This window comes from Salmo salar, chromosome 10 (assembly GCF_965601325.2).
Source record: "Salmo salar chromosome 10, fSalSal1, whole genome shotgun sequence".
In the NCBI taxonomy this organism is placed as follows: Eukaryota; Metazoa; Chordata; class Actinopteri; order Salmoniformes; family Salmonidae; genus Salmo; species Salmo salar.
In genome coordinates, this window is record NC_138300.1 from 40,881,969 (window position 1) to 40,898,243 (window position 16,275).

The 16,275-nt window shown below is 42.3% G+C and overlaps 1 protein-coding gene across 3 annotated transcripts in view; it reads left to right on the forward strand.

Moving 5' to 3' along the window:
* The first annotated feature begins 6,472 nt into the window (after positions 1 to 6,472).
* Positions 6,473 to 16,275, forward strand: part of LOC106560365 (desmoplakin-B) — a 43,169-nt gene continuing 33,366 nt past the window's right edge. For all 3 annotated transcript variants that reach the window (XM_014123215.3, XM_014123216.3, XM_014123217.2), the window contains exons 1-8: positions 6,473 to 6,853; positions 8,370 to 8,463; positions 10,002 to 10,135; positions 12,606 to 12,747; positions 14,057 to 14,182; positions 14,336 to 14,395; positions 15,039 to 15,206; positions 15,691 to 15,795. In XM_014123215.3, coding sequence (XP_013978690.3) covers positions 6,663 to 6,853; positions 8,370 to 8,463; positions 10,002 to 10,135; positions 12,606 to 12,747; positions 14,057 to 14,182; positions 14,336 to 14,395; positions 15,039 to 15,206; positions 15,691 to 15,795 — 1,020 coding nt within the window. In that variant the 5' untranslated portion in view covers positions 6,473 to 6,662. The remainder of the gene's footprint in view (positions 6,854 to 8,369; positions 8,464 to 10,001; positions 10,136 to 12,605; positions 12,748 to 14,056; positions 14,183 to 14,335; positions 14,396 to 15,038; positions 15,207 to 15,690; positions 15,796 to 16,275) is intronic.

Consider the following 16,275-nt stretch of genomic DNA (forward strand, 5'->3'; position numbering starts at 1 on the left):
AACCCACGTACTCACACCTACCTCCACCTACTGTTGAAGTCTGAAGTTTACATACACCTTAGCCAAATACATTTAAACTCAGTTTTTCACAATTCCTGACATTTAATCCAAGTAAAAATGTGCTGTCTTAGGTCAGTTAGGATCACCACTTTATTTTAAGAATGTAAAATGGCAGAATAATAGTAGAGAGAATGATTTATTTCAGCTTTTATTTCTTTCATCACATTCCCAGTGGGTCAGAAGTTTACATACACTCAATTAGTATTTGGTAGCATTGCCTTTAAATTGTTTAACTTGGGTCAAACTTTTCAGGTAGCCTTCCACCAGCTTCCCACAATAACTTGGGTGAATTTTGGCCCATTCCTCCTGACAGAGCTGGTGTAACTGAGTCAGGTTTGTAGGCCTCCTTTCTCGCACACGCTTTTTCAGTTCTGCCCACAAATTGTCTATAGGCTTGAGGTCAGGGCTTTGTGATGGCCACTCCAATACCTTGACTTTGTTGTCCTTAAGCCAATTTGCCACAACTTTGGAAGTATGCTTGGGGTCATTGTCCATTTGGAAGACCCATTTGCGACCAAGCTTTAACTTCCTGACTGATGTCTTGAGATGTTACTTCAATAAATCCATAATTTTCCTTTCTCATGATGCCATCTATTTTGTGAAGTGCACCAGTCCCTCCTGCAGCAAAGCACCCCCACAACATGATGCTGCCACCCCCGTGCTTCACGGTTGGGATGGTATTCTTCGGCTTGCAAGCCTCCCCCTTTTTCCTCCAAACATATTGATGGTCGTTATTGCCAAACAGTTCTATTTTTATTTCATCAGACCAGAGGACATTTCCCCAAAAAGTATGATATTTGTCCCCATGTGCAGTTGCAAACTGTAGTCTGTCTTTTTTCTGGCGGTTTTGGAGCAGTGGCTTCTTCCTTGCTAAGCGGCCTTTCAGGTTATGTCGATATAAGACTCGTTTTACTGTGGATATAGATACTTTTGTACCTGTTTCCTCCAGCATCTTCACAAGGTCCTTTGCTGTTGTTCTGGGATTGATTTGCACCTTTCACACCAAAGTATGTTCATCTCTAGGAGACAGAACACGTCTCCTTCCTGAGCGGTATGACGGCTGCGTGGTCCCATGGTGTTTATACTTGCGTACTATTGTTTGTACAGATGAACGTGGTACCATCAGGCGTTTGGAAATTGCTCCCAAGGATGAACCAGACTTGTGGAGAGGCACTGAGTTTGAAGGTAGGCCTTGAAATACATCCACAGGTACACCTCCAATTGACTCAAATTATGTAAATTAGCCTATCAGAAGCTTCAAAAGCCATGACATAATTTTCTGGAATTTTCCAAGCTGTTTAAAGGCACAGTCAACTTAGTGTATGGAAACTTCTGACCCACTGGAATTGTGAATGATAAGTGAAATAATCTGTCTGTAAACAATTGTTGGAAAAATTACTTGTGTCATGCACAAAGTAGATGTCCTAACCGACTTGCCAAAGCTATAGTTTGTTAACAAGAAATTTGTGGAGTGGTTGAAAAAAAGGAGTTTTAATGACTCCGACCTAAGTGTATGTAAACTTTTGACTTCAACTGTACCTGTACAAACACAGGCAATGATTGAAAAGAAAACATATAAGGTGACAGGAAATTGGCAGAGTTGTGACAGTTTGTTGACAGTTCAAAGACGGGGGTGGGGAGAGTCAAAGGGGCAATTGAAGGGGTTTCTACTCAGTGTTCTTCAGAAGAAAGTGTCTGATCACGCCTCCCAGAGTCAGCACAGAGAGGGGCAGAAAGAGAGGGAGAGTGTGATAAGGGGTTGGACGAAAGACAGGTAGAGAGAGAGAGTTAGGACAGGTGGAGAGATAGAGAGAGAGAGACAGTGGAAGTAATGTAGCGAGGTAGGACAGAGAGAGAGTGGGAATTGGCAGGCACTCTGTTCTCGATACCAGGGCTGGGTGTGGTGTGATAGGGGTTGGGTTTTGTGGTTTTTGGTGGAGTTTTAGGTGTGTCTGTGCTTCAACAGAGCCTCCCAGGGCTCACTCATCTCAGCTCACCTGATGAGGCACGATGAGACAGGTGTATGTGTTGGTGGTTGCCCCTCTATTGTGAGACTAGGGCGTAACCCCTAAGGCGTGGTCTTTTGGAAGTGTGATGAACGACCGGTTTTATCACACTACCATGGGAACAACTTCGAGAGATTTATATCAAAGAGTGTCACTATAAAAATGCTAATCACACAGTTTTTCTGGTCAACCCACATACACAAGGAGACTTATTAGATGCTCATTACAAGCCCTCATGTCTCATCCTGTCTGACGTCTGGAGATGAGTGAAGTGTGATGTGATGTGTGAACTGAGAGCCTATCCAATGCCACACCTGATTCAGCCCAAGTATACACACACTACAATCACACACACACACACACACACACACACACACACACACACACACACACACACACACACACACACACACACACACACACACACACACACACACACACACACACACACACACACACACACACACACACACACACACACACACACACACATTGTCATTCAATTGGGATGCTGATGGTGATTCTTCTTTGTCCTGTCTCTCTGATTCTTACATCCATTCTCGTAAAGATGTCTCCATGTACAACTGGGTCAGACATCTGTGTTTACTGTATACAAATGCATTTTAGACCTTGTAAAATGTACATCCTATATAACCTACCTGAGCCACGCACACGTGAACATGTACATGTCTGCTATGCATCATCATAAAAGTGTCAAAGAAACATTTAAGCCCATGGAAGATTGTATTTTTATTAAAGACAAGAACACTGATGTGTTCCAACACACACTGATCTGTTTGCTTGTTTTCTATCGTGGTAGAATGAAGACCAGCTGTGGAATGTTGGTTTGGCAGAATGTGTGTGTGTGTGTGTGTGTGTGTGTGTGTGTGTGTGTGTGTGTGTGTGTGTGTGTGTGTGTGTGTGTGTGTGTGTGTGTGTGTGTGTGTGTGTGTGTGTGTGTGTGTGTGTGTGTGTGTGTGTGTGTCAGTGTGTGTGTGTGTGTTCATCTGTGTGCACACACAGGCAGGGACGTGTTTCAGAGAACAGAAATGCGCCAACAGGCATATAGCCTAGTGATTATAAGGGTGGGACTACATTGGTCTTCTATCTGAGAAAAACTCCAACTCCGAGTTTATTACTTTCATGAATCAATCCACCCATACTGCTGCTATTAAAAGTCTGAACATGTTGGGGGATGGAAGGGAGGAATGGGGTTGATAGAGAAGGGGTGGTTTGTAGGTTTGTCACGCTGCATTTCCATGACAACAAACTTAGGTGTACTAACCCTGGTCTCTGGCTTGGAGCAATAGGCCTAGCTCACACACCAAGGAGCAACATTCTGCACTTACATGTTTGAGCTAACAGAAAATACACAGTCTTTCAATAAATCAATCATGCACACACAAACACCCACTGTACCCTGACAGTCAATCATCACACACACACACACACACACACACACACACACACACACACACACACACACACACACACACACACACACACACACACACACACACACACACACACACACACACACACACACACACACACACACACACACACACACACACACACTGTACCCTGACAGTCAATCATCATAAACACACACAGACTCTCTCACACACACACAAACACTGTCCCTTGACAGTCAATCATCACGCACGCACACACACAGAAAGAGCTGTGAGATTCCTCAGAGCCTGCTGAAATCGTAGGGGTAGAGTTGTTCTGGTTAATACAGTTTATAGGCCAAGTACAAACATAAAATCAAATCCCCCTTATTTATTTTTTATTTCCTTTAGACTTTTTCCCCTTACCCTACCATCCCTAACCTGACTGGACAACAATACTTCTACTGCTATTTACAGCTATTTTTGCTCACAGTTATGGTACCTGTAGTTAAATAATTATACATATAAATTCAGCAAAAAAAGAAACGCCCCTTTTTCAGGACCCTGTCGTTCAAAGATAATTCGTAAAAATCCAAATAACTTCACAGATCTTTATTTGAAAGGGTTTAAACACTGTTTCCCATGCTTGTTCAATGAACCATAAACAATTAATGAATGGTCGTTAAGACACTGACAGCTTACAGACGGTAGGCAATTAAGGTCACAGTTATGAAATCTTAGGACACTAAAGAGGCCTTTCTACTGACTCTGAAAAACACCAAAAGAAAGGTGCCCAGGGTCCCTGCTCATCTGCGTGAACGTGCCTTAGGCATGCTGCAAGGAGGCATGAGGACTGCAGATGTGGCCAGGGCAATAAATTGTAATGTCCGTACTGTGAGACGCCTAAGACAGCGCTACAGGGAGACAGGATGGACAGCTGATCGTCCTCGCAGTGGTAGACCACATGTAACAACACCTGCACAGGATGAGTACATCCGAAAATCACACCTGCGGGACAGGTACAGGATGGCAACAACAACTGCCCGAGTTACACCAGGAAAGCACAATCCCTCCATCAGTGCTCAGACTGTCCGCAATAGGCTGAGAGAGGCTGGACTGAGGGCTTGTAGGCCTGTTGTAAGGCAGGTCCTCACCAGACATCACCGGCAACAACGTCGCCTATGGGCACAAACCCACCGTTTCTGGACCAGACAGGACTGGCAAAAAGTGCTCTTCACTGACGAGTCGCGGTTTTGTCTCACCAGGGGTGATGGTCGGATTCGCGTTTATTGTCGATGAGCATTACACCGAGGCCTGTACTCTGGAGCAGGATCGATTTGGAGGTGGAGGGTCCGTCATGGTCTGGGGCGGTGTGTCACAGCATCATCGGACTGAGCTTGTTGTCATTGCAGGCAATCTCAACGCTGTGCGTTACAGGGAAGACATCCTCCTCCCTCATATGGTACCCTTCCTGCAGGCTCATCCTGACATGACCCTCCAGCATGACAATGCCACCAGCCATTCTGCTCGTTCTGTGCGTGTTCTGCCATGGCCAGCGAAGAGCCCGGATCTCAATCCCATTGAGCATGTCTGGGACCTGTTGGATCGGAGGGTGAGGGCTAAGACCATTCCCCCCAGAAGTGTCTGGGAACTTGTAGGTGCTTAAGTGGAAGAGTGGGGTAACATCTCACAGCAAGAACTGGCAAATCTGGTGCAGTCCATGAGGAGGAGATGCACTGCAGTACTTAATGCAGCTGGTGGCCACACCAGATACTGACTGTTTGTTCAGGGACACATTATTCAATTTCTGTTAGTCACATGTCTGTGGAACTTGTTCAGTTTATGTCTCAGTTGTTGAATCTTGTTATGTTCATACAAATATTTACACGTTAAGTTTGCTGAAAATAAATGCAGTTGACAGTGAGAGGACGTTTCTTTTTTTGCTGAGTTTATATTATACATTTCTTCAAGTGCTGGATTTTCACCCACAGCGGCCAATCCACCATTAATTCTGATCTTAACACCAACCCTCCGATGCCCAATGCTGTTCAGCCAAGGATGTTCAGTCTGTACAGAGTGTAAGATAGGCTATACCCTATGCTAAACAAGGTATTACTGCAACATTATCCTCCGAGCTGGAAACATTTGAGAGCAAGACACATTACTGTAAACCTTTTAGAAGAGCTCGTGCCTAGTGTTGAAGACCGATTGTCTTCATATTATCTTAATATTATCTTTAAAGACTACTGTAAGATGATAAGATGGATAAGATGGATAAGATGGAAATGATTATAATAACTCTTTATACAATGTGCTGAGCAGGGCCAGCTCCAGGCATAAGCTTCATAAGCTGAGGCTTAGGGCCCCCAAAAGGCTAGAGCCAGCCCTGGTGCTGACTGACACCAGTATGCTTCACTGGCAGTGGCATTATGCAATCCAAATTGTTTTTCCTGTGGACCGCATCCACTGTCTTGGATGAGGGATAGAATTTGTATATTGTTAGTGTGTAAAAATGTGTTGCTGTGAAAAGTATTGAAAAAAATATTGCAATGAATGCTATTGCAATTAATGCTGTAATAAATGCTATTGTAATTAATGCTGTGATGAATATCTCATAAGAGATTAACTGTCACAATTGTGTGCAACATACAGCACTTTTTAAGATGTTTATTAGCTTATCCAGGGGGCCTTTGCTGTTCAGACTCTTGCTGCATTCGGTCTGTCAATAGTGATCTAGGGGAAAGGAACAGTAAACATTTCAGTGTCGAGACTTCTTAAACTTGAGTGACACACAGACGCTGATAATAATAATTAGGCTGGTCACAAGAAACACAATAATAGCGTACCCTCTCACAGAGCACGCACACACACACACACACACACACACACACACACACACCACACACACACACATTCTTCCCAAGTCTAGAAAGATGAGGGTGTGGGAACATGGAAAGAAAAAAGAATAATGGTAGGTGTGGTCTGTCGTGTTTAAACAAAACAGATTCTCTTCCGTGTTGTCGATCCAGTCTGCGCTCCTCGGCAGAAAGGTGCGAGGGGAGAGAATTAAAGCGTCTCCACCAACCGCTTCGCTTCGCAGCATCTCCGCTCAAAGCTACCGCGCTGCAGCCAGGATTTTTAAGTCTTCGTCCCACATTTTTTTTCCTCTTCCACGGAGTTTCATAACTTTTTGCATCCAAAGATGAGTTTACACACGTCCCAGAGAAACCGCAAATCCGGTTCTAGGCCCGACCTGAGTGGGGGAACTCAACTCTATGACCGGAGTGAAGTGCACGGTGGTAATGGATACGGACAGGAGTACATGGACGGCGCAGGATACAATACATACAGCTACTCAAAGACTTCAATGGGAGGTGGTGGAGGAGTACAGGGGTATGACGGTTTTTATTTATTCTAAAGGCCATTCATTGTGTTGTATTACACAACTGTTGTTCTCACTTGACCGAATACCTCGTTTAGTAGGCTAAATTCCTGCAGAGAGAAAATGCATTGTCCAAAGTGTTTAAATCTCCAATTGAAATCATCAAACACATATTTGATTTACATCTAGTTCATTAATAACTTGAAATCAAGATAATGGAATTATTGAGGGAAATGTATATATAGTTGTCTGTCTATTGACTGGGAGGAATATTTGTATTACCACAAAGCCTAGTAATACACACAGTAATTTTGTTCTGTGTGCAGTCCCATTTCATAATTTATTACCCTGCATTGAGAGGTATTTGTTTTGATGAACGAAGCAGACCGCCTGACTGCTAAAAACATGACACTAAATGCAAATAAAACGCAATAACGTTATTATTGCAGCCTACATTAGTTAACATGTCACGACATGCATATTATGACCACTGAGAACGTATTTGCATGCATCCAAATAGATATGTGGAGTTGTTTTCATTGCCTGGCTACCTAAACGCCTAGCTCTGGCCAAACGCTATGCCACGCCCACCGACGTTAGTTTATGTATGTAGTAAACATAGAACTGAAACTATCTGTCTTTGTGCCTCTCTGTCGACAAGCTGCTGGGAGACTTCAGCTTTAATTATAACTTGCATAGCAAACTGTGAGGCGTTCTTTAGACACCAGCTCTAACACGCTTTTACTCCATTCCTGAGACCTATGTAGGAATCTTAAACATTCTATAGAGTCTATACTAGTATAGAGGTCATAGTTGATGATTACAGTATGAATACCTGTAGAAAGGCTATTCATATGACAACAAACAAAGACCAACAGATCCTCTGGGAGCATGTAAAACCACGTGAAGTTTCAGTCGCTCTTTAGCAGTTACATTCTCTTTATATGTGAAGTGTTTAGTGTCTGCCACTCTGTGTTGTTGTGTTTGTAGGCTAAGGAAAAGCATGTCACTACTCTTGAAAACCACTTCCCAGGAAAAGCATGTCACTACTCTTGAAAACCACTTCCCAGGAAAAGCATGTCACTACTCTTGAAAACCACTTCCCAGGAAAAGCATGTCACTACTCTTGAAAACCACTTCCCAGGAAAAGCATGTCACTACTCTTGAAAACCACTTCCCAGGAAAAGCATGTCACTCTTGATTCATGTTTCCCCTTTGCCCATCCCTGCACATAGTCTATTCAATTAAGCCACATCGGAAGCATCCTTAGATAACTAAATACTTGCTAGTTGCTGCAATAAGACCACAATTCATAACAGGAAACCTCTGGGATCATTGACGTAAATCATTGATCAATGTTAAACATTTATTTAATGAAGAAGTCACATTAAGGTCAGAAGAAGGGCCAGTTGTTTATAGGGTTGTTGACGGTGATGAGGATGATGATTAGAATGTGCTATAGTGATGTTTATAGTAGGTTGATGATGATGATGATAATGGTGATGATGTCTTCCATGTCTCCTACAGCCAATCCACCGCCAGTGCCCTCCAACAGAAGGCCTACATCCTGCAGGGCCAATGTCAGGAGTACCTGAGGAAGGCAGAACACTGCCTACAGGCTGTAAGTCACTACCTATCATAGAGATATAGAATACGTGTTCTAGTCTGAGTCACTGCCTACCATAGAGATATAGAATACGTGTTCTAGTCTGAGTCACTGCCTACCCTAGAGATATAGAATACGTGTTCTAATCTGAGTCACTGCCTACCATAGAGATATAGAATACGTGTTCTAGTCTGAGTCACTACCTACCATAGAGATATAGAATAAGTATTCTAGTCTGAGTCACTGCCTACCATAGAGATATAGAATACGTGTTCTAGTCTGAGTCACTGCCTACCATAGAGATATAGAATACGTGTTCTAGTCTGAGTCACTGCCTACCATAGAGATATAGAATACGTGTTCTAGTCTGAGTCACTGCCTACCATAGAGATATAGAATACGTGTTCTAGTCTGAGTCACTACCTACCATAGAGATATAGAATACGTGTTCTAGTCTGAGTCACTGCCTACCATAGAGATATAGAATACGTGTTCTAGTCTGAGTCACTGCCTACCATAGAGATATAGAATAAGTGTTCCATTCTGTGAGTCACTTCATGTCCTGTCTGCTTTGAGATGCCTGCTTTGGTCCTGTTTTAGTCTAAATACAGTTAGTCTGACAAGTACATGCAATCAGACAGTCTGACTAAGGTATGTACCGTACCTGACTGAGGTATGAAAGCTGAGATAGTACTGTACTAATCCTACAACCAATCACCCTTGACTTGCTTTAGTGGATTTGTTGTGTGTAAGTACAAGTAGTAGGAACATGAGGTTTCTTAAAAGTCAGATATAATGTGAGATGATCCATAACAGGTCATTATTATCTTTGGTAGACACTCACACGACGAATCCTCACACCTGGCATGTGAAATATGCTCTGTCAGATGCGACTCCAACCTTTCACTTTATGTTCTCAAATGAGCTTAAAACAGCTTTAGATATTTTTCTGTCAAACCAGGTTATCAGAATCATGTCTTTGTTTAAGTCCTCATAACCAGTGAGATTATATGTCTCCTCTGTCCCTGTTATGTTTGACATGTTCATGCAGGTATGGCTGACTCAACGCATGTGTGTGAGCACGAGCATGAGTGCATGCGCAAGCTTTTGATTAAATCTGCTTGGAATGAAAGTGTGTTTTTGATTATGAATGGAATGAAAGAAGGCAGTGTCAGCTTTTGTCAGGAACACAGTCTGCAGCAAACCCAGGGATTAACTTTAACCACACACCCAGGGAAAGTGCTAATTTGGCCGTGACCTGTCACATTATAGTACACTACTTATAGTACATTATAGTACACTACTTATAGTACATTATAGTACACTACTACACTCTGATAGAAGTAATAGAAGCTGTCTGGACAGAAAGGTGATTTATACATTATGGTCCTGTCGTTAACTGGGTTTGAACTGAAGGACTCACCTGACTGAACATAGTCGTCTACCGTATTCTCATTTGAGAAACCTAGAACAACAAGTCAAAGCTAGACTGAACATAACGTACAAATCCATAATGTGGATCTCTTCCTGACATTTCCCTGTTGATCCTACAGGGTGGCGACTCTGGGCGTTCCACAGTCGAGGCAGAGCGCTTCATGGCCATGGCCAAAGAGACTATAGAGCAGCTGAAGGCATGTGCTCGGGACCTGAGCCACATGGGCCAATCCAACGACAACGTGTTCCGAAGGTCAGTAGTCTCATGGTACCAAACCTCAACACCATATTCTTGTTTGAAACCTAAAAAGGCTGGAGTCAAGGTTAAGAGGTAAAATATACAGAGAAATGATCACTACTACAGCTTTTTATTTGTACAGATTATTCTCATTTCGGCCGATTTAGATTTAGGAAATCAATTTATTTTCTACATGTTTTGATGTTAGTACTTCTCAGTATTTGGTATTTAGACTTACCTTATCCAGGTGTGCAACGAGCTCTTTGGAAGTGGCTCCCTTATGCACACTGAATTAATCTAATTCAACCGCCAAAGAACCTCCCACTTATTGGCCAACAGAAATAGGGTTTTCAGTACATTTATCTAAAGCAATCCCTTTCAATACAGTGTACCTTTTTTAATTTGAATTCCCGACAGATGTTCCCCAGCAAGAAAACCAAATAATGTCACTCAAATGGAAGGGGGAACTAACAGAGTCACTGACTACAACCAAAATGAAACAGGTGGGGTTTTAGCAGGGGTTCTGAATGAACACCCGCAAACTTTATTAAAACTCATATCAAAGTTAAAGACAGGAAGCAAACCAAAGAGTGGAGCAAAACAAAAACAGGGAAGATCAGATAAAGGATTGTCCTTCTAGAAATCAAATAGGGAGCTCCAACTCAAGACAACTGGAGTATTGGGCCAGCCACTCTGTAATATCACCCGGGCCAGCACAGGTGAAACACCTACCCACTAACGAGATGACAAACCAGCACAGGTGTAACATATACTGACTAACGAGGTGACACCAATCGGTGCGCCCCACATGCTAACGTCCAACCTCAAACTATAAATGGGAATACCAAAGCCTGTAACAAGACTCGCTAGAATATATGAAGAGAATTGGTTCTGAGTATTAGGATCAATGAAGAAAACCATCAAAATATGCATATTCGTCTCTGTTTAGTATATTTAAAAATACTCTGATCTTATAAATTATTAAGGGTCAGGAAAGTATTAATGAATTTACCTACTTCTTAAAAAAAAAACAGGTTTGGATAGCCTTTACGCACAATATATTGGTGAATCAAAAATGCAGAGGTTTGATTCATCCTGAAAGTTGCCATATTCAGTTGTTCAATTCATGAGTATTGGAAGGGGAGAAAAGTGTACAAAGTTTGTTGAACAATAGTCATATAAATCTCCCTTAATCACTGATCATGGAACTGTGATGACAAAGGTTCACTCGTTGTGAACCGTGCTCCAGGCTACAGGTTTAAACTTGCGTTCCATATTGATACCAAATTATTTCACAACAGTGTTTACAGAGGAACCAAATAAAGGTAGGCTAAATCAAACAATGTGGCCTAATGGAATGATACAGAATGTAGTGACTGAAGGGAACTAGCTGAAGGGAACTAACCCTAAATAAAGTTATAAGGCCATACAATTTAAATTCTGCTTAACGGCACAGCATGCCATACTTCACTGTGGGAAAGAGGTATAAATACCTGTTATGTTGATATGCTTTTCAGTTTGCAGTCTTATGACTGATTTCACATTTGTCTCCAGTGATCATAAGATAAAATAGATCTAAAACAATAGGCATTTATATTTACCATCCCCTTATGATCCAAATGGATTACTCATGTACCTAGCTCTTATCAATACAGTGAGCTCCAAAAGTATTGGGACAGTGACCAATTTTTTGTTGTTTTGGTCAATGTTGTTGTCCTTCCAATAGAACACCAGCTCTTTTGAAATGATACAACAACTATGAGTTTAAAGTGCAGAATCTCAGCTTTAATTTTAGGGTATGTTCATCCATATCGGGTGAACCGTTTAGAAATTACAGCACTTTTTGTACATAGTTCCCCCGCATTTTAGGGGACCAAAAGTTTTGGGACAAATTCACTTATGTCTATTGAGGTAGTAAAAAGTTAAGTATTTGGTCCCATATTCATAGCACGCAATGACTACATCAAGCTTGTGACTCCACAAATTATTTGGATTCATTTGCTATTTGTTTTGCTTGCGTTTCAGATAATTCTGTGCCGAATAGAAATTCATGCTAAATAATGTATTGTATCATTTTGGAGTCACTTTTATTGTTAATAAGAATAGTATATGTTTGTAAACACTTCTACATTAATGTGAATGCTACCATTGTTAGGGATAATCCTGAATGAATCGTGAATAATGAGGAAGTTACAGACGCACAAATATCATACCCCCAAGGCATGCTAACCTCTCACCCTTACAATAACAGGGGAGGTTTGGTGGGGTATAATATTTGTGCGTCTAACTTTCTCACTCATCATTATCAGCACTCCTACTTTGAGAATCTTTGTGGATAAGGGCCCAGTTCTGTGTTAATATCTTAGAAATCCCTTACCGACTTTCCCTTCGTCCTCCAAACGGTTAGGGTTATGTATAGGCGTTGTTTATCTCTCTCTCTCTCTCTGTCTCTCTCTGTCTCTGTCTCTCCCCCCTCCCTCCATAGTATTGAGCTGTTTAGGGACCAGTTAAAGGGAGTCCACATGGCCGTATACGGGACCATGCAGAGGCGGAGCAGGGGGAGTGGTGCATGGGAGGAAGCTGGGAGGAGCTTCAACGAGGCCATTGCCTGGATTGGACAGCAGAAGGTACAGAAAACCACACCCTACCCAGAGATACAGGACAGATGTGTAATGCTGTGTAGGAAGGCATATGCTATAGGATTGCATAATATTATTGCTGCCACCTGTACATATTCAAAATATATCATGATAACTGCATGTAGTTGTGAGTCAAAAGTGGTGTGGACAACTTCTTGCAAAACATTCCCAGTGCAGTCAAACAGTGATATTTAGAATATTTAGGTCATCATTGTGAGACACTTGACCCTTTCACCGTTTTGATCCTGAATGGCTGGGGTATGTAGGAGAGGCCAGTGTAGATAACACACTGACAATGACATTCTAATCTAGATCTGAATACACAGGAAATCCCACACCGCACTCACACACAAATACACGCATACACACACACACTGAGTAATTAAAATAACCATAGCCCTTCTCTGACAATTCCCACTAAGACATACTGTACTGTTATCACAACCGCCTGTGACGTACGTCATCCCTGCCTGCTGAACTATTGCACACCTTCCTCTGCCAGCTCCCGCAACACTCTGGAGAATGATGACTGGAGAATGAACAGAGAGGATAGAGCAGCTGGTGGGGAAGGTTATGACTGCAGCTTTGCCACTTATGTATTTACAGAAAATATCCAAATGTCATGTTAGAGGTTACCTGTTTAGAAATGTATGTCAATTGTTGTGCCAAGTTGAAAGCATTCTTCTTATTTGCACATGCAGTAATTAGAGTTTTTTTAAGTTGTAAAGAATGCTTTTGAGTCCATCTGCCACTGTCAGACATAAATCTCAATTAGGAGGGGTGGAGACCAGAGACACAGAAGGACAAAAACATTCTCACACACACCCACACTTGTATGCAACCACACTCCCCACAAACCGAAGTGAAAGTGAGACTATGTTATTGTGGTCTTCAGTGGATCAAACTCCCTGTCTGCTGGTGAACTCCTGACATACTGTTCTTCCTTGGTTGTTTTTTTGTGTGTATTACAGCTTTACAGGGGTTACCATTCAACGCCATACCTCATGTTTCTCTATCACCACCTAGTGGCAATATGCAGCATTGTCTTCACAATAGTAAAATCAAATCAAAGTTTGTTGGTCACGTACATAGTTTAGCAGGTGTTATAGCAGTGCAAAGAAATGCTTATGTTACAAATAAACATTGGGTCAAAACTGGGTATTCATGGACAGGTTGGTTGCTGTTGTGTGTATTCAATATGTCTCGCCTCTGTGCGTTGGTTGAGATGTGTTAATGTTGTGTGTGAGAAAGGGTTGATATGTGGTTATTACATGGTTGTGATATCTTTATGTTCCAGCGTCTCATAGAGACCTCTCCCTGGGGAGACGACTCTGCAGCCATCGAGCAGCAGCTGATCAGCCACAACAAGTTTCACAGCTCCATACAGAGAAGTGCAGAGGTGGACAAAGCCAAGGATGAACTGGTGTGTAGGATATATATATATATATATATATATATATACAAACAAACAAACATATCGCAAACACAGTTACTTTCACACTCTCACACATTCTATTTCTGTGTGTGCGATTCTGAGTTTGTGTGATTCTAGCTCCGTGTGTGTCTTTCCCTACAGTTCAAGAAAGGAGACAAGGCCAACCAGCACGCTCTGGATCAGGAATGGGACACGCTGCAGGTGTGAGAGGGCTCTGGGGAAAACTCTCTCACACCCTGCATTACTTTATATTATGGTTGTTGTACCATATCTTATCTCTCTGTATGTTTGTGTTGTATTTAACATGTTGTTGTCCATCTGTCTGTCAGTTAGTCATGTCACAACCAGAGGTGTAGTGCTGCCAGAACGTGGAGGAGCGGCGTTCATTAACTGTTTTACATTTGAGAATGCACTGAGCTGGTAAAACTTTTGGGAAAATTCATTCAAATATATACCAATAACATTCCATGAAAAACGATGTATAGCAGCCTAGAGGTAGATGGTGGTTTCTTCCCTGACTTCTCTCTGGCAGTGGAGAGAATGATGCAGAACTATAAGTTACGTGTGTACCGCTAAGGCCCGTCGGAGGTTTGACCACTTAGGTTAATCAGAACGTGTGTCTGCCTTGATGTTCATAAAACTCCATGGATCCCCCTCGTGCGCAGTGGAACCCAGAATGATATGTGACCACTTGGTTATGGCAACACCGTTCTGCTGAGGACACCCAAACCAGAGTGGCCACCGCAAAGCCCCCAAGAATAGCACTACACCACTGGTAACAATGGATGTTTAACTTTATTGATTGTACCTAACTATAGATGTCTCACCATGTTTTGTGTGTCAGAAAATGTCTCATGGCCGTAGCAACCAGCTGAGAGAGCTGCAGCAAATCATTGAGGAGATCAGCAGAGAAATCATGTGGGTGAATGAGAGAGAGGAGGAGGAGCTGGTGTTCGACTGGGGGGAGAAAAACATCGACCTCTACATTCCCAAGAAGCAGGAGAGCTACTCGGTAAGGACTGGGTCAAGGGTTAAAGGTCAAGGGTCAGAGGGGAAGTGTCACAGTGGGAGGGGGGAAAGGCTATTTGATTATTCCCATAGAGGCCATATAGGATGTCTGGTACCAAATGGCACCCAATTACCTATTTAGTGCACTACTTTTCACCAGGACTCTGGTCAATGTAGGGAATAGGGTGCCATTTGCGGTGCATACTAGCTGTAATAATTCCTGATTGTTACCAATCATTCCTGATGATTGGTAATGTTTGGTAATCTCTAGTCCCGTGACTGACTCATCTAGTTTATTGTGTATCTGCATGTCATTATGTCTTGTTCATCTGTTTTGCATGCTGTTCCCTAGAGAACTATAATGCCAAACCACTGGGAGTTGTGCAATGAAACCACAGATCATTCTTACAGTCCCAATGGGTCCCCAGGTCCTAACACTGTTTCTGTCTCTCCAGTTCTGCCCTAACTGTGTTGTTGTTCTCTGACAGAAACTGATGAGTACCCTGGAGGAGAAGGAGAAAGACCTGAATAAACTGAAGTTGAAAGTGGACAGCCTTCTGAAGAATCATCACCCTGCCTCTGACAAGATCGAGGTGAGAAGAATATCTATTTGATTATTAGCTGTTACAGTCGCAACATCTCCTCTTCCTGTGGCCCATGATATCTAGCAATATCTACTGTAGCTATATACACTGAACACAATTTTAAACGCAACATAAAACTCTTTCTAAGATTTTACTTAGTAATAGTTCATATAAGGAAATCAGTCAATTGAAATACATTTATTAGGCCCTAATCTATGGATTTCACATGACTGGGAATACAGATATGCACATGTTGGTCACAGATACCTTAATATAAAGGTAGGGACGTGGATCATAAAACCAGTCAGTATTTGGTGTGACCACCACTTGCCTCATGCAGTGCAATACATTGGCTTCACATAGAATTGATCAGGCTGTTGATTGTGGCCTGTGGAATGTTGTCCCACTCCTCTTCAATGGCTCTGTGAAGTTGCTGGATATTGGCAGGAACTGGAACACGCTATCATACACGTCGATCCAGAGCATCCT